Source organism: Eptesicus fuscus, chromosome 18 (assembly GCF_027574615.1).
Source record: "Eptesicus fuscus isolate TK198812 chromosome 18, DD_ASM_mEF_20220401, whole genome shotgun sequence".
Lineage (NCBI taxonomy): Eukaryota > Metazoa > Chordata > Mammalia > Chiroptera > Vespertilionidae > Eptesicus > Eptesicus fuscus.
The window spans coordinates 11190721-11209564 of NC_072490.1; the positions used below are offsets into that span (position 1 = coordinate 11190721).

At 41.7% G+C, this 18844-nt stretch overlaps 1 protein-coding gene across 1 annotated transcript in view; it reads right to left on the minus strand.

Moving 5' to 3' along the window:
• ARPP21 (cAMP regulated phosphoprotein 21) overlaps positions 1 to 17443 on the minus strand; it is a 101823-nt gene extending 84380 nt beyond the window's left edge. Inside the window, exons 1-8 of the mRNA XM_054708005.1 lie at positions 17432 to 17443; positions 15478 to 15644; positions 14283 to 14324; positions 13426 to 13515; positions 9105 to 9249; positions 7638 to 7716; positions 6900 to 6959; positions 6055 to 6195 (exon numbers count right to left, since the gene is read on the minus strand). Coding sequence (XP_054563980.1) covers positions 6055 to 6195; positions 6900 to 6959; positions 7638 to 7716; positions 9105 to 9249; positions 13426 to 13515; positions 14283 to 14324; positions 15478 to 15606 — 686 coding nt within the window. The 5' untranslated portion in view covers positions 15607 to 15644; positions 17432 to 17443. The remainder of the gene's footprint in view (positions 1 to 6054; positions 6196 to 6899; positions 6960 to 7637; positions 7717 to 9104; positions 9250 to 13425; positions 13516 to 14282; positions 14325 to 15477; positions 15645 to 17431) is intronic.
• Between the last annotated feature and the right edge of the window lie 1401 nt (positions 17444 to 18844).

Below are 18844 nucleotides of genomic sequence, written 5' to 3' on the forward strand. Positions count from 1 at the left end.
TATACCTTATAAATCCAACATAGCCAGTGCTTCCTCTATTAGCATCTTTCAAAAGGATGTTCTCAATTCTCTACACCTTTGAAAAGTTCATTTTATTCTTCTCTAGTTTGATTGTGTACTGTGTGTATAAACAGAGACATGCAAACTAGCATAGGATACACCTTGACCCTCCTCTAAAATAGGCTATTCATGAGCAACAACAAAATTAAGCAGAATAGTCAAAGGCCACAAGGGTCAGTAAGACATCTTCTCTTAAATTGGTATCACTGCTCGGGCACACTGGCCATGGGCATTAAGAGCCTTGAAAGTGTCAATCCTCCTTGACACAGTGATTCTATTTCTAAGACTGAAATCATAGGAAATAGTAATGAATTAATACACAGTTCCATTGATCACGACAGCAAGACAGTGGAAATCCATGGTGGAATGATTAACTTAAAATATCTCCATATGTAATATGCAACTTCATAAAATGATATTCAATACTCTACTAACATAGAAAAGCAATTTGTAAAAGATGTAGCATGATCAGATTTGTGGAAACTACAATATATAATAAAAACAACACTGGTAGCAGTGATTGTCTCTGGATGGTAAGATAATGGGTAACTTTTACTGCTAGCCTTTGATGTACTTCTGATTATTATAGTAAACATGTAGTATTTCAGAACAACAAATTAACAAAAACTATTATTTTAGAAAGATAGGAAACAAATTCAACAATTTAAAAGTGGTTTGTATTTAATCACTGGATTATGAACAATGAAAATATTCTTACTTTCTGAATAGTTTCTAAATTTTTGTTCATGGCCTATGTTATTTTATAATCAGCAAAAAATGTTTTATTTTGCCAAAGCAATTCTTAGTCTTTCTGCTGCTCTGCTACTTTAAAAAATACCAGGATTAATTATGGTCCCTGCTTCTGGTCTTGGCTTATTACATTAAGACCTTCCAATATATATAATCCAATTAGCAAACAAACACATTTTATTGCTCTGTCTTTGTTGATCTATATGCATAGAAACATGCATTTACTAATGATAATAACTAGATGATAGTGTCTAATCTCAACCTTTTTCTTCCTTTTAAAGGGGAAATCTAAATTGTAATGATATAAAAAAATAAAAGGGACAAGGAATAAAGGAGAAAACGTGTAATTTGAAAAAGAGAAATAATCACATGTAAATAAGACCTGGAATATTATATTATCTGTTTGTGAGTTTGGCCATTTCTGAACTGTATGAAGTCCAGTATCAGCAACAATACCAAAGAGGCTTACACACCAGCTAGATCTACTTAGCTTCACAAAACATACACACTGCTACAAGTGTGCCTATACATTGAGAATTTCCATAAAGGAAACATTTAAAAAGAAGAAGGCTGCCCAGCCAGCGTGGCTCAGTGGTTGAGCATCAACCTATGAACCATGAAGTCACAGTTCGATTTCTGGTCAGGGCACATGCCCAGGTTGTGGGATGTGCAGGAGGCGGCCAATGAATAAGTCTCTCTCATCATTGATATTTCTATCTTTCTCCCTCTCCCTTCCTCTATGAAATCAATAAAAATATTTTTTTTTAAAAAAAGAGGGCTAATACTGATACTGTCTCCTCTTTAAGCTCTCCATTCTTTCATTTCAATATTATAGGAACATCACTAAAAATATTATATGAACATTAAAAGGAAGTAGCATTAATATATCCGATGACTCAAAGCTCTACTCCCCACAAAACACCATGCATATTAGCACAACCCAACGACTTTACATAAAATGGACGTGAACTAGCATACTAAATGTAACATAGCAACAGTTTTAAAATTAAGCTAAGTTTTAAACAATTCACACATAAATTGCTGATTGGCAAGCCTAACAGAATGTGGCTTTTCAAAACACCCATTACTGTGCTTTTTCAGCTCTGCAGCTTAGTAACTGTGCAACTTCTTGCAAGCTACTTAACATCCCTATGACAGAAGTGTTGTTTTGTTGTAAAAAAAAAAAAAAGGGAAGTAATAACACTTATTTCAAAAGGCTTAGGGGGATTAAATAAGATACAGGCAGTGCAAGTAAAGTGCCAAGCCCAATGCCAGGCACTAGCAAAGCTCTCAGGAAATGTTACAAGCTACTCTTAGCACTTTTTACATTTTTCTGAGTAGCCTAGATCTAAAAGTCCACCAATGGATATTAAACTGACGTTTACATTCGTGTTAACTTTAATTAGGATAGATCCAATCTATAATAATCAAATAATGGTTTGATTCATCAGTTCCAAATAAACAAGTAATAATTTTCTTAAAGTAACATGTTCATTGAAAGCTGCTGAACATGACTATTGTTTCTTGGCATTCAAGGCTTTTTGCTTGTATACATATTGTAATGGTGTGTAAACAAGTATTCCATTTAAGCTTATGTGCAAATATTGTATTTTTACTTGCTGAGAAGGTGCAGAATGATTAGTGTATTTTAATTGACACAGAATTAACCGATAATTTTTGCATGTGTAAAGAAATGCTATGTGTTCATATTTCTGGGTTGAAGGCCAGGAGATTGGGAAGTAGAGATTAGGAAGTTTGGGGCTATGTTCCCCTGGGAATGTTGTGGAATCTAGAAAGGCTGAGAAGTTGGAAGGAGTCTGGTTGGGGCATAAAGCATATTAGGTAGATATCCACTTCTCTTGGTAGATTCCAATTTATTGTTTGAAGATCTGTACCAATAATTACAGTCTAGCATTTAAGTACACAACTAAGTGGAAACCAAACACCTTTGACCATTAAACTACAACTTTTTTTTTTAATCTACTCTATGCCCTAATTATCTCCTTCCTACAGCCATGGTAATATGCTAATGGCCTCTCTCCAATAACAGAAATCTTAAGATTAGTAAGACACAAGTTCTTCCTATATGAAGCTTCCTATATAAAGTTACTATGTTTAGAAACAACAAGATGCCAACCAGCCACTCATGGATGTCCAAGAGGTACCCGGTCTTCTTCAGAGGACTATCAAGCAAGCATCCATATGAGGATGCCACTCTGTTTATTCACAGCCAAAAGTGAAGAAATATAATAAATATGGGAGGAAAGTACGGTGTTTTTTCTGTTGGTTTTGGTAAAAATGCAATTAATCACTTTCAGGGACTGAAATGCCTAAGGGTCAAACACTAAAGATTCCCATTCTACACCTTTGCCTCTTCAGATATTAAGCAGAACTGATGTCCATAGATTCTGATGTACTGCTGTCCACCCCTCTCTGGGTCAGCCCACTGAGACGGTGGGAGGTCCCACAATCCTACCTCCTCGTGCAATAGTTATCCTTCACTTCAAGATTCTTAACAAAGTCAACTGGGCTCAACTGCTTCAACCTAGAGAGAAGCTTTACTTAGTGCTAGAACAAGGTGCATGGTTCTTGTGATTCACCCAATAGCCAGCTCAGCTGACCATCTGTTCTGGAACAAACAAGCAAGCAAAGTACCAAATATCACTCATCAAACACCGAGGTCCTTAGGGATCAGGGCATGGGGTTCTTGAGCACTAGACTCTTTTGGTGTCCCCCCGAACCTCTGCCTTGAGACCACTATTCTTGTTTCAGGGTGTCTGGGACCCGTCACCACTCTCCTTCAGTGGATTTGCTCTTTCCTTTCTTGCTGTGTCCTTTTAGAGTAGGGGATTTAAGGCAATGACAGTGGATGAGTGTGAAAGACAAAAGAAAAAAAATTCAAGAGATGACAACCTTTTAACATACACATGATCTGGGGCTAAACAGTTGTTACTCTGTCATATGCAGAAACATTCCGATGCGTGTGGGGTTTTGGCCTTGACTGATGTTGGCCCTTTGGAAAACACTAGTGCGAGTAGATGGTGTTTAGTCTCCAAAAGGTATACCCTGGACATGAATCCTTTCTCTAGGTTGAAGAAAAGGAAAGGGAGTGAAAAAAATTATTTAATAAATGAGCAATGAGCTGTTCTGGGCTTAAAAACATAAAAAAAAAAAAATAAGGCAGAGAAAGTGTAGATCAAGGAAGAGAGACAAAGAGAAGGGTAAAACTTCTCACATAAAAACAGACTCTTCTATTTGTAGCATTTAAATAGTATTTATAAAAATCACTGTTCACACTTTTTTAGCCTCCATCGGGAATGTCAAAAAAGCAACATTATAGAGAGTATATGCGTTATAAACACTCTTTGCGATACCAAAATAGCACAGAGCCTAATACCTCCGCCCCAGATTTCCAAGAGGCTCATTTGGCGTTGACACTTAATCTGACAGTTAACAAAGAATTCCAATCGAAAACATTTCAAAGTGCCAGAGAGTGAAACCTATGTCTGGAAATATACTGGGGAAAGAGAGCTAGAACTAAAGGTTGAAAACCACAATATGGTGAATGTCAACTCAAAATCTCCATTCACGATCAGCCAGAAAGCAGTCAATTCCACAAGAGAACGGGTCTCAAACATGGCTACCAAGACTCATGACCGTGTGATTGCAAAATGAGTGTGCATGAAAAAATAAATGCACTCTCTGTATTGGTGGAAACGATATCAAACAGTCTCGTTGACCTATGGGCTTTTCTGTTATGGGCTTTTAGAGAAAGAGGAGAAAAACAAATGAAAAGAAAATAGTTCCTTGCTTGCCTTGTTTGCAATCAGTGTGTCCCTCCCTGCCCTGTGGCATCTGAAAGTCACTACAACAACACAGAAAGGAGAATTGATGGAGAGGGAAGATGTGAAGGATTAAAGGACAGTGACCTTTCCATCTCTAAGACTGTTCAAAACAGGAGGCACGTGTGCCAACAATCCAAGTGGAGAGCTGGTAAATGCTAAAATGCATTTTGCCAGCAAAGTAGAACGCAACCACAAGGCCCGATAATTCTGAAGCTTCAAGGGCTCTTACATAGTCTCCACTTCAAACTCTCCTGCAGGTAAGTAATTTAAGCCCAGAGAAGTGCCCAGTGTCCCTGAGGTAATAGCCAAGCTCAGCCTCTGATCTCCCAGTTTATGTTCCTCCACTAAGGCCTTCACTCCAGTTCTGCTGAGCACAGACTGGGCCTTGAGTCGAGAAAGAGCCTCATCTCCGTCCCTTCCTGTCCCGACGTCTAGAGATCAGAAAAGAAAGGGTTTTAACCGTGTTTCTTTGCTTGACACGAAAGTTCACTTCAGTGACATAGCGTTCCTAAAAACTATGCAATGCACACAATTTACCAAGCACAGTGAAAAAAAAAAAAAAAAGAAATTATAACACGCGCATGTTTTAAGAGAATGCTTTACATAGGACAGCTTTTCCGTTTAACGTGTATTTGGCTTATGAAAGTGACTTGCTCTGTACTCAAAAGAGACCCAAGTTCAAGACAGCTCCAAATTTCCAAAGCAAATAACTACGCATCTTATGCTCCTGGTGGGACCATGGGAAGATAGTAAGATAGAAGCAAACACTGTTTTTAAGGACAAAAAACAACAAACAAACAAAAACCTAAACCAAAAACCATCCTCTTTTTAGAGCTAGAACGTAGGCACCATCTAGATCAAAACTGTCATTTTGCAAGGGACAGACACGGAGATGGCAGATTTTAAATGACGCGGTTCAGGCCGCACAGCCAAGAAGTAAAGAACTGGGTCTTAGAGGCCGCATTTCTACCTCCAGGTTTGCTGCTTTTTTCGACCTTAAAAGCTGCAGAAAGAAATAAAAGGCCAATTACCCTGCACATGTCGTTGTTGTTTTAAAACGTCTGTGATTTTTTAACTTGAGTTACGTTTTGCCATAAGACGTCTCACGGTTTTGTTTATAACCGCAAGGGGCACGGATGGAAGGGAAGAAAATACGTTTCAGGAGCTCTGTCAGAGATCAGGGAATAAATCCACTTCGTTGCCTGAATTTTCTAAACTTCCCTGGTCCTCCGATCATCCTCTACAGATAAATGCCACACGACTGCTGATAAGAACGAGCGATAAAGAACACTGTGCATCTTAAATGTCACGTACTTCGCATTTTACACTGCGCTCTTATAAATGAACACAGAGGAGAAAAGGAAAATAAATGCTAACTAAAGGCAGCGATGGGGCTTACATTCGCGTGCTGCTGGTCTTATTGATGATAACAGATTTCCCCGTTTGATCGACGTTGTGGTCCAACCCGAAGTAAGCTGCCACACGGTGGACGAGCATCCTCTGATAGGAGGACATCTGAGGGAACTTTTTATAATGGTTACTGGAAGAGAGGACCGGAAAAAAAAGTGGGATCAGCATTTTTGTCTCTGGCCCCAAGTACATTTCACGGGCGCGCACACGCACACAAAACCGTTCCTCTCCCATCCAAACCGCTTCATCTCTGGCATCACTTCATGTTCCCGTGTTGAGACAAACTGTCCCCTTATTGTAGATGCATCGATTAGGCTACAATAAATACCTTTGTTTCCTAGTTGCACATTTCTCCCACCAAGGAGAACGCAGTGTCTGTTTGGAAAGTGTTCCGTTTTAGCCCATGATACCAGGCGCAGGACCAAACGCTACGGCATCGTATGGGAGTGCAGACGCCTAGCTGGAGATGTGTCATTACGTGGTTTACAGTGACAGCGGCACAATTATTTCCAGGCATAACTGACTGCAGCCAGCTGGAGCCCATTAAAACACTATCATAAAAATGAAAAGGGTCGCTTCTTGTTACAGCTACTCTATGCTAATCAGTGGGCCCCGGTTCATAGCCATTTTGTCAGGAATTTAACAAGCAGGAGCAAACATGGTCCAAGCAACAATCCCCATTAGCATAGAGCTCCAATAGAATCTCCACTTAACGGATCAGCAAACGTATTAAATGTTTTATCCATCCCTAAACCTTTCCAGAGTGAGTAATTCAACCCAAACGCCAAATTAAGACACATCGTACAAATTAACCAGAACTGCCATTTTACATACTTGTTGTCACTGATGAAATCAATAATTTCCTGCTCCATTTTCAAGAGGATCATCCTGTCCCTGCAAAATAAATGCGAAAATGTAGTTTTTAATGTACTTTTCCACTGCCAAAGACTCAAAAAGTTCATTTGGATGCATGAAAAAGATCGTGCCTCCAAACCCTTATCTAACTCTTCTTTTGAATATGCTATCTAATACATATGGTTTCATTCCTCTTAAGATTATTTCTAAACTCACTAATGGTTAAATATTTTGTAATAATCGACACATTAGCAGTTTTCATGTTAATTAGAATATGCAAGGTATTAGGCTCATAAAGCACATCAAATAAATTGCATATTTTAAATTAATTGGAAACTAGAACAAAGCAAAGCCCAAGCAGGTGGTTATGTAACTGCATTGGAGCATAATTGGTTTATTTGATATTGATCCCCCCCCCCTCTATTTTTCCCCTTAACCTGTATCTCTTTGTGACCAGGAAAGCAGAATTTGTAAACTATAACTTATTCATCTCTTTGTGACCAGGAAAGCAGAATTTGTAAACTATAACTTATTCACCCAGGAATTAAGACTCTCTATCAATAGTCAACATACAAACAAACCCAGGAGAGGGTTTAAGACATCAGAGAAGGTGTCTATACTTTACAACTCCGCTCTTAGAAGTATTTGGATGAATGAGTTCAACGATAATATTCCACTCGAGTCTTCTAAAAATAAGAGGTTTGTTTAAGAATTTACCTGGAATTATTCTTTAGCGTGTTAATCAGAAACTCATGTAAGTCTATGCCTGTAGAATCCGTGTATTCTTGGCTGCAATCTGAAACAAACAGCATGATGAATTTGTCAGGAATGAGGGGGGTGGTGGTTGGAGTGAGGGATGGGGGTGGGGGGTAGTCAAAAGGTTTTCCCAACCTTTCCTGTTTCCCTCCTGCTCAGGTAAACTTTAGGTGAAGCTGTTGCTATGAAAGATGCCTATTTCAAAACGAGCAGTCTGACAGTCTAACATCAGAATAAAAATTAGATTCAGGGATTGAGAACACCCAATAGATCCCGAGTGTGGCCGACTCAACCATCATGGGAGGCACCGTCTGGGTGGGTGGTGGGCGGAGTCAATTACCATGGGTTCCTTCTGAGCTTAAAATCAGCAAGGGCATGACCTCCACGTGACAGGTACTCTCAACCCACAGAGAGAGCTCTGGAGTTGGAGATCTCATGGAACCCTCTTACTCTTAAAACAGAGAAGGCAAAAAAAAAAAAAAAAAGAAAGAAAAAAAAGAAAGAAAACCCTATCTTCTGATTCTAGCTAAAGCTTAATTTCTAAAACCATTTTAGGATGCTGTATTTCTTTACTCTTGTATACACCTGGAATTTTAGATATTCAGCAGTGAATATAAGCAGATGATGGTTATAGAGCATAATTTTAGAAGTAGTTGCCGTTCCTCAGCTGATCGAATGCCCTATCCTTTCTCAGTTATTAACCAAAGTCTACTGCGAAGCTATTTGTTTGTGGCATTGTTCATTTCAACTTAATTTCAATTTGTTTTTACTTTTTTTTCTTTTAGTTTTGTACAGTTCTATGTATGGCAACCATTTGAAAAGTCTGGCTTGTAGGATTGCAGATTGAGAAGGAATGACTTTTTTTGGGGGAAACTTTATTGAAGTAGAAATGTGTATATTTTAAGTGAGATATTGTATAGCAGTATATGGGTTGCACAAACCAAGTTCATCTGTGGCAGGTAAAATGGTAAGTGTGTATTTCACTGACATGGATACTACATACATCTGTGCTTTGGGGTGGATATCACTTGTGGACTGAGCATTGCTAGTCCACTATCTGTCCTTAAAGATAAACATGAAAGTTAAGATATAAAACTGGGTATCATTGCTATTCATCAATCTAAATGAATGGGACTAATAAACCTGAAACAAGAGCAAATTTATATTCACTACTCCTATAAACTTATCTTTGAAAATAGGAGGTCCCAATGAAAACCCCCCAAAAATGTGATCCTAAAAATAACCTTTTAGGCTACACAAATAATGACACCATGAACAGGGGGAAAAAAAATCAAGTTCACATCTTTTACACACACACACAATCAAATACGGAGTTTTTGGGAGGTGAATATGCATGTAAAATCTAGAATTATTCTGTGATTCTTCATTTTTCTAAATTGAGTAAGTTAAGAAAACTTTTACATTCACCTTTTGATAACATTCTGATCTTGGGTTTTTCAGAGGATTTATCTTTGTTTTTATCCTTTTCTTTTTCTCTTTCAGGGTCATCTTTCCTAGATTTATCCTCCTCTTGCAGGCTGGGGAAACTGGAAAGCTGTAAATGAATTGATTCCTGTTGGGGAAAAAATATAATAATTTAGGGCCAGATTTAATAATTTCTGTCTGGCTTCCAGTTTGCATAGAGTTTATCACGTACAAGCAAATGAAAGCCAGGTGCAGTTTTTTTTCTTTTCTTTCTTTCTTAAATGGCAAAAAATTCAACCTGTCAGAAAAATAATTGCCCTTGCAGTTGAATTAAAGTTCAGGAGTCAGTGGCAGGTCAGGAGAAACATCTAGCACTAAAACTTTGCCTCACGATGGTTAACCTTAAGCAAGTTACATTCCTGTAGATCACAACTCTTGTTTCCTCTACAGGTTTACCTGTAAACACCTAGGAAACAGTTCTTTATCAGTGAGCTTGCATCTCAGCCACTGCCATGTCTCAAACATGGAGTGGCTTCCATAGTTCTTTCCTATGAGCTCTTATAAGGAGCAACTGGCACAAATACAAACAGACAGATGTTACGAATCATTACTACACATAGAACAGACATAAATAAAGACCCTACTAGCCAATTTACAAGAGAAAGTCTACTTTACCACTGTATCAACAATGATTTTTTACTACTAAGAAAAACCAAGCTATATAATTGCAGGAATATTAGGTATGCATTATTGTCATTCATGCATGGTTTACAAATGCCCCTAGTAAATCATCATAATATATAGTTACAATCAGCATCGCCTTTTAGAAAAGGGTAGAAACTAGAATTATATTTTCCATCAATTATATATAAATATTTAATACGAGTTCAATTTTAGCATCAGTTAATCCTTTCCAAAATGTAAGAGTCTCTTGGACTATTGCTTGGTATAAGACTGACCATGTATAGTATTTGCGGCTGAATCTGCTTTTGTATTTATTTATTTTGCACTGAAAATGAAGCATTTTGTATTAACTTGTATATCAGCCATTTGGTTGATGGTATGTTCACTGTTTTGAAGAAGAATGAGCCAAATTATGTTTTTTAGTTTTATGACAATCCTATGCTATGATTGAAATGATGACAAATTAGTCAACATTAAGCCCACATGCTCTTATGTAAGAGATCATTTGATGGGAAAGCTTTCTTTCACTAGTGACATTAAAATTTATGATGTAGGGGAAAAAATATTCCCAGTGACTAATAGTGTTTTTCACGGGAAACTAAACTAGTGCTCATCTACATGTGACTAAATGGATGCTGTACACCCTCAAATTATGGCCAATCTGGGATTCTTAATGGTTCTTTGGTTCACTTGTCTGATCGAACAAGCATAAAATCAAAGCCCTCCAACGCCAACTTTCTTTTTTGGGGAGGGGCTCCATTGTGAATTCATAGCTGGAATAAAAAGTCACCATGGCTGGAAAGACATGTGCTACAGAAGATGAAATAGACTACATTCTCATGCTACATATTTATCTGAGCTGATGTCCTGACAGTCACATATTTATTCTGGAGATGAACATGTAAGAAATATGTAAAACTGAGTGTTTTTAATCACTTGATTTGGGACCAAAATGTCTTAGTCCACAACGCTTCAGGCAGATTTTAGGGTTATGATTTGTTTCTACTTGCTAAGAAAGCAGCTGGAACATGCCTGTTTCAGAAGACAGGAAGGGGGTGGGGGAAAATCAATTTGACAGCTGATCAGGTGGGAAACTGAGGGTACCAGGCCATGAAAGTGGTCTCATTGCTTCTTCAAAACCAGCTGAACCTCCCAGCCTCCATAAGTTTAAGTCTTAAATCAAAGAGGCTTAGAAATACTCATGTAAGAGCAGAGGCTAACTGACATTATTTACCAAAAAAATGGACAAACTCATGCCATGTGTGGAATAATACTATACTCAGAAAAACACCTATCTGTTCTATACAAACATATACATTATGGTGTTGAAAGAACACACAAAAGTGCTATAGAGTTGGTAAAAAACAATCTGTTATTTTTTAATATTTTTATTGATATGCTCAATAATAAAATACAAGTGTTAATAAATACATCGGTACAGGATAAGTTTATGTCCAACAACAGGAGAAGAATGATTCAAGTTGCAGTAATACACTGATAAAGAGTATAACATTAGAAAAGCAAAACTCCTTTAACTTAAGGACAGACTGAACCATCAACTATGGGTCTGAGATCAAGTAATACAGGTAGCAAGAGTTTTTCCCACACAGGAAAATGAAGGCAGTTTTCCAAATACTGTGAAATATACAAACAGGGGAAGCAATACAATCCATACGCTGTATACGTCTGCCAGTGTTCTCTGGGATTCAGATCCCATACTTTGTAAGTGCCGGTGGTAGCTAATGAAGGCATTGCATATCAAGTTCAAAGGTCTGCTTCTTTAGTCTCTAAAAAGTCTAGCACGGCCACTTGCTTACATGTGTGTCTGGCTACTGTCTGGCACCCCCCTGCTCCCACCACCCCTCAGCCAGTCCACAGAGAAGCTTGCAAGCTGCACTTCTCTCCTAGTCTTGGTTACTGAGCTTGGAACCAGTAGGAACAAAGCACCATTTGCATCTTATTTCTCTGCACCAATTGTATGGAGAAACTAGACTTAGGTCCAGGACGGGCACTAGGATACAGATGCTCTCTTAAAAAATTTCCTCCTGCCTGGCCAGTGTAGCTCAGTGGTTGAGCATCAACCTATGAACCAGGAGATCACGGTTCGATTCCCGGTCAGGGCACATGCCCGGGGTTGTGGGCTTGATCCCCAGTGTGGGGTGTACAGGAGGCAGCTGATCAATGATTCTCTCTCATCACTGATGTTTCTATTTCTCTCTCCCTCTCCCTTCCTCTGTGAAATCAATAAATATATATTTTTAAAAAAACTTCCTCCTGGTATCTTGCCAAATGGGATAAAAATCAGATTACGTCTTTAAAGGCTGTCCTCCTCTGCCCTGCATTGGAGTAGGGGACAACGGGGACAGCCCTTCTCCCAGAGTCTGTCATTCTGCAGAGTTAACACGTGGCATGTGCAGTACATTACAAGCCGTCAATCAACATTGAATAATACAAGCCGGGATAGTCACATGATTCCCCCTTTTCAATCTCCAGTAAAAATAGAAGCACACATAAAATGCTGAAGGAAAGCCACACGTTTCTCAGAACCCAAGGAAAAGAAAGCTTGTGGATGAAACATCTTGATGGCTACTGAAAGGTAGCCTGTTCATGCCCACGACAGGAGTGGCATGTTGAGAAAATGCGGCTGGGGAACAAAAAGTACTCTCAGGACAAAAATCGAGAAGGGTTTTATTTTTGGTCCTTTTAAAGAAAGTGCTCTCAGTGCTCTCTGTAACCATGAGGAGAATTTAGAGGATTTCAATTAAAGTACAAAGAGAAAAGCAAAACAAGACCAAACAAAAAATAATGGTATCTTAAATCAATTTTCCCTCCCCTGGGCTCAGATAAATCATTTCACTTTTGTCTTGACTGCGCTCAGCCTCTGATAAAATAAGGGAAATATCAGCAGCAAGACTATTTTAATAAAAGCTAATATGATGCCTACAAGGCAAACAAAAATAAAGATGATGTGACGTTTCCCGTTTTTGTCAACAAAAGGGTTTTGCTGGAAGTTGAATTTTTTAGAGCCTTGCTGTAAGTTAGCAACAATCACCGTGCGCATATGCAGCAATACATGTATAACATGAACTTAAATTCACCATCAGCTCAGATTCCTCTCTGAATCATTTCTCCAGTATTGAGACATCTCCACTAACAGCCATCAAAGGACTTCTCCCAAGATCAATGCACCTTTTTTCTCTATTCCTAACGTTTGATTATAGCCAAGGGTTGTGTTTTTATAGGCAAATGCATTTGGGGGAGGTGAGAGGTAAGACTATCCCGTAAGGAAGGAGATGGGACACTTAGGTCTGCATTTGGTTCAGTCTTATCAAGAGAGAGCCTTTGAGGAAACCCAGCCCTTACTGGGCTTACTTTTTTAGGTTTTAATCTAAATTCTTTTGAATTCCTTTCCATTTGCAGTTTTCAGAGGGTCTGGAAAAAAAACAAACGTAATACTCTGTGACAAACCGTGACACTAGTTTAAAACGTCTCATACACAGGGGATGAAGCCAGAGAAACACTTTCTTTCTTCCAATGATGTTCCTTCGCCCCCAAAACACTGTCTAATGCCAGATTCACACCCATGCACACAAAGGTGGGTCCGGTTCGTGCAAGTAACCATAGTAACGGGGGCGTATACCTGATCTTGGAGACTTTCCCCTCCGGGTCTGGCTGAGGATTCTTCACAGACAGCGAGACTGCGCGTCAGTTTCCCTTTCCCTGCTCCTGACTGGGGAGGGGAGAGAAGAGGGGTGGAGGGGAAAAGAAAGGAAACACACACGAAATATTCTCAGGCCGCCAAATCATCTCCACTGCCATGTGACAACCCCAAATCGGAGCTCAACACTGTTCAGTGCTGTCCACATTAGCACAAAGCAGGCCCTGGTGGTGGTGGGCACAGAGGTGAGGGAAGATGTGAATGGATGGATTTAAGGGACGCCTCCAGCCAAGTGTGCCCACCACCCACCACATTGGAAACGCATGAGGGATGAGTCGCTGCCATTTCCTGGAAATGCCAGAAGAGGAAGGTGAGACAAGAGAATGTCTACTGAAACGAAAGCTGGGAAAGCGACTTAACTGAGAAGATGCTTGACAAAGATGACACACGTGTCCTAGACACCGGCCCCTGTCTACTTCCAGACGGAAAGCAACTGGGAGGCTGAAACAGTCACCCCGAATTTTACTTACACTGAAAACAAGACAAGCAGCTGTTGGCTTTGCAAAGCATGTCAACTCTGCAGGTGGGAACTGGGGTTCAAAGAGGTACATTTGCAGCTTTGGGAGCCCTAAATGCTCTCATGGAAAAGCACCCAGAGCAAGAAAGGAAGGTAGACGTGAACGTGACCCCGTTGAAAGCAGACAGCACCGGTACAGCCCAGATCTACCGCCATCTCTCCACACGACCCTCCAGATGGAGGGCAACCCCGCTAACTCAGGCGTCGAACATGCAACTGCTACCCGTGCCACCAGGTCTACGTAGAGTCCCCAGGACCCTACCTTCGATTTTCTTCTTTCTTGGTTCTGAGCTGCCAGCCGCCTCTGTGTGTTAGAAATAAAGCAAAATAAAACAAACAAACCGTAAATGGACAGTGAGAGAATGAGAGAGAGAGAGAGAGGGAGAGAGAGAGGAAGAGAGGAGAGAGGAGAGAGAGAGAGAAGGAGGGAGGGAGGAGGAAGGGAGAGGGAGAGGGAGAAGGAGACGGGGAGAGGGAGAGGGAGAGGGAGAAGGAGAGGGAGAGGGAGAGGGAGAGGGAGGGGGGAGAGAGAGAGAGAGAGAGAGAGAGAGAGAGAAAGCAAAGTAAAGGTGTCACTGCAGTGGAGGAATCAACAGTGAGAGCCACAAAGGCATTCTAGGCACCGGGAGGACTCCTCCCCAAACTTCTGACCACTGAACTTTTCGCTCTCTTGTTTAGCAGCTATTAGAGAGAAGAAAAGCCGACCTTGAAGCTGTGGGCCATTATGTGGTTATCTGCCTTTGCTCACTGGTAAATAAAAAGAGTTAACGCTTTTGTAGGTATGTTCAAAGAAAATCCATACAAGCTGTTTGCAAGAACAGTTTGTTTTTTCTCTATGAAACCTTCCCTCCCCCCCCCCCCATAACTCATGACGTATTTAATCATGTCACTTTTTCAGTATTTCAATCACCCTCATTTCCATTTCTACCCCTTTTATAGTTCTCTATCTGTCCATCTATCTCTCTCTCCACTTCTGGCTGGGAATTGTAGGACTTAGGTTTGTTTGTTAATAAGAATCTAACCTTAGCCTGCCTGTGACAGTCAGCAGAGCTCATATCTTTGATTTGTCCTAGTCTTTCGTGAGCTGAGTCTTCATCTTTCCACGGAATAGCAAATCCATTTTTTTTTTAAAACTCAGCTCACCTAACGCTGCCTTGGGAGAAGCCTTCCCCAAACTCCTTGAGGTGGTCTGGACATTAGTATAGTGATGCTGTGTGCAAATTCAGTCCTTGGATGTTTTTCATGTCAAAGGGCCATTTCGAGCACGATGTAGTCAGAAAAAAATGAATGACCAATAATTGGGGAGGGAGAGGATAGCTTGATGGATTTCCTAGTCATTCTCCTAGTCAAACTCTTTTGTAGAAAAGAAGAAAGCAAACTTTCAAAGTAGTCTAAAAAGGAAAAGCAGGAACTGTACACAATGGCCTGAGAGACAGTTTCCCCCGGGGCGGGCTTACCTGCAGTTCCAGCTTCTCCTCTTCGTCCAGACTCTCCGCCTTAACGATGCCATTCTCCGGGGTGGTCCTCTCCTGCTCCGTCCCGCCTTCCTCCACGATGGCCTGACTCAGGTCCCCTGGCTCCGACATTCTCTCAGACGCAAATTAAAATAGCAAGGGTTGATGCCCTGCAAGGTTAGGATGTCAGACAATCAGGTTAGAGCCGGGGGGCAGTATTCACCATTATTTTGGAGGTATTTCATCCCTCCCTTCATATCCTCATTCAAATGAGCAGCTCGGGCATCCCTGCCAATTTTATACAAAAGGAGACGGAAGCAAGATCCCACCAGGTACCCAAGGCGGACACAAGAGGCAGAATTGGCTGCCCTAGCCACACCCCCACAAACACGTGCCCTGGTGAATACATTTGCCATCAAAATGGGTAAAACAAATAAACAGAGACACATACTTGCACACAACTAACAGCCCCCGGGACCCACTACAAAGCGGAAGAACAAGAGTGAGAGTATGTCTCCAACTGTTGCACAGATACCGCCTGCGCTTCTGAGCCAAGAGATGGTGCTGGTGTTTGGCAGCGCCTTAAGGATGACTCAAAAAACGATTTGCAAGTTTTCACCGTAGACACACTTTTCTAGGGATAAGGAACACTGCACTCAAGGGGCAAACATCAACTTAAGAGGCAACCATTCAGTATAAATATAGGACCTACGCTGGACAATAGACCTTTCAGGGCCAGAAAAAAACTGGCTGCAAACTGACAGCGACTTGATTCAAAGCATGAGCCCTCTGCCCAGCTGGTGCATGAGCCCTCTGCACAGACCCCGGGGAAGGCGCCTCTGGCAGCAGCCCAGGAAGCTGTGGCTCTGAACGCCACCGCCGCTGCTGCAGGCTCACAATGGACCACCGCGCTGGCCCAGGCTCTGGAGATGGCTTGTCCAAGTTCAAGCCTGTTTGCTATTTATTTCTTTTTCCCTGACCCCTGCCTGACACTTCCCTTTCTGATGGGCTGCGGTCAGAGGAGGCTCATGAATAATTTAGCACTGACTTTCTTCTTGGTTTCTTTTTTTTTTTTTAAGATGTGAGCAAAATAAAGGAGGAGAGAGAGAGAGAGAGAGAGAGAGAGGACGGGAAGGAGAAAGGAAAAAGAAAAGGAGAGAAAAAGTCATTGTAGCCTAGAAAGTCAGCTGTTTTTCACAAAACATTTCACAGCAATGCTGGTTCTGTTCCCAGTTGGGACAACGGTAATTAGTATCGGACAAATCCATGTTTTGGTACGTTTCCTGGGGAGCGTTTAATTACCATTTGCTAATTCAGTATCTGGATTTCCGGCAGGCTAAAGGAAATATGAGAAAAAGCAAAACCATGGCAATGTCTGTTGCAAATTTGCTAAGAGCCACCATGACTGGACAGATGGCAGCTAATGATATCCTTAAACAGCGCAGGCTCCTTTGGCAAAGGATTGTGGGAATGAAAAGGGGACCGGTTTCCTCGAGGAAGGTGGTTTGGGTCTGTGAGTGATTGGTGAGCCCTGCTTTTGGGTTCGGGGAGGCTGTCGGCTGTCCCATCCAGTGCCCTGTGACCGCTTTCTCCTCTTCCCGTGGAACTGGGTATGCATGGAGTTGACAAAATAAAAAGTTCTGTCTCCCAACGGCAAACAGCTTGTTTCTCAGTGTACTGGGGAGGGGGGAGGAGATGGGACTTCTGTCGCCCTAACTTTTTCCCAGAGCATTTCCATAAAAATCAGATCGCGATCAGATTTAACATGGCAAATGCGATGAACACGTTGAGTTCAATTTCACAAACGAGAAGCCAGCTGCGTCCCTGATCCAGATCCCTGTCCGTTCCGTTTCCCTTTCGTGAACTGTTCGATGCCAACAGGCGCATTTATGCAACAACAGGAATAATAAAATAGAACCCACAGATGAGATGACAGCCAAACCACAAGACTTTGTACCTTTGGCGCAGAATTCCTGCCGTAGGTCTCGGCGACTTCACTGGCGGCTTCTGTCGTTCTGCACCGGGAAAATCCACGCAGAGCAGAGGCAACCGGAGTCCCATGTCCCCATTAACAGTTCGGAATGCCCATGTCCCTGCGATGCCCTCACACAGCGCGCCACATCGTCAACCTGCAAGAAAGATGAGAAGTCAGTGGCGAGAAGGGCAGCGAGCATGGCAGGGTGGAGGACGAGGGGGACAAGACCGGGTTCCTAACACGGGTGACCGGCTCCCGGCGAAGCCCCGTTCCCGGCTGGCTCCGGCTCCACCTGTCTCGGGCTGCCTGCTTCTCCGCTAATGAAGGCTCCAGCCGGCTGTTCAAGTCAGCGCGGCACCCACGCAAGGAGCTAAAATTAACAGTTGCATTATGCACTGAAGATTACTCACTTCAATTTTAACCTTTTTTAGTGAAATCTCTCACTTTATATTACAAAAAAAAAAAAAAAAAGAAAAAGCCACACAAGCTTGTGTGTTCGCCTCAATGAGAATCCAGATCACCTGTGAGCACAAGTCTTGCCTCCTTTTGAAAGCAAAGCCTTTGTCTTCATGACAGATTCCTCGCCTTGACCTTACTGTTGCCTCTGGGACTCCCTCCTTTAGGAAAGTTATCCCCCCGTGAAGCGCATGCAAAGGTTTCGATTCTGACGGAGGCATTCTCTGTCCGGTAAAGGACCAAAGAGCACGTTCCCCTGGGCATGGCTCAGAGAGATCGTCCCCTGGCAGTTGCATCCCTGATATTCCTGTGGCACCGCGAACACAGCCTCTCCGGACCCCTCCCTCCCCAGCAGGCCTGCCACCGCCAGCTGGGCCCTCTGTTTGACAGCAAAGACACGCTGTCAGAGGGATTCAACAGATTTGCAGACTTTGAGCCTGTTGAAAACAACCCAGGCTCTAGCGTGCACTTTCTTTTTTCTCACCACTCCTACAGGAGCCCAGGCAAAGACAGCGTGAATGCAAACAGAGAGACGGAGCCCTAACAACACTTGCCAAAAACCAGGCTGTATCTGCCGCCTTCCGCGGCACTTCCACTCCGTTGCATACCTGCTAATGCCAACGGCATGCACGCCTCTGCCATCGTATAGCCACCTTCGAGAACAATAGCTGCATCTCCATTAGTCTGTCTGAGGTTCAGAAACCCTCTTGCCTCCCTCCCTCGTGGCCCCCCTCCCAAGTTCAAATGCGCACAGGTGGCTCCTCACTGGATCTCGCTGCGGCTATGTTAACAACATATTGGGTTACAACACCATTTGTTGTGCAAGAGAAAAACAACTTTTGAAAGTGCAATCGCTTATACCGGCAATCATTTCTAGCTTTATTCATGTTTCATGAAAATGGATGACTTGGCTTTGAAATATGTTTCTTTTTTTTCTTT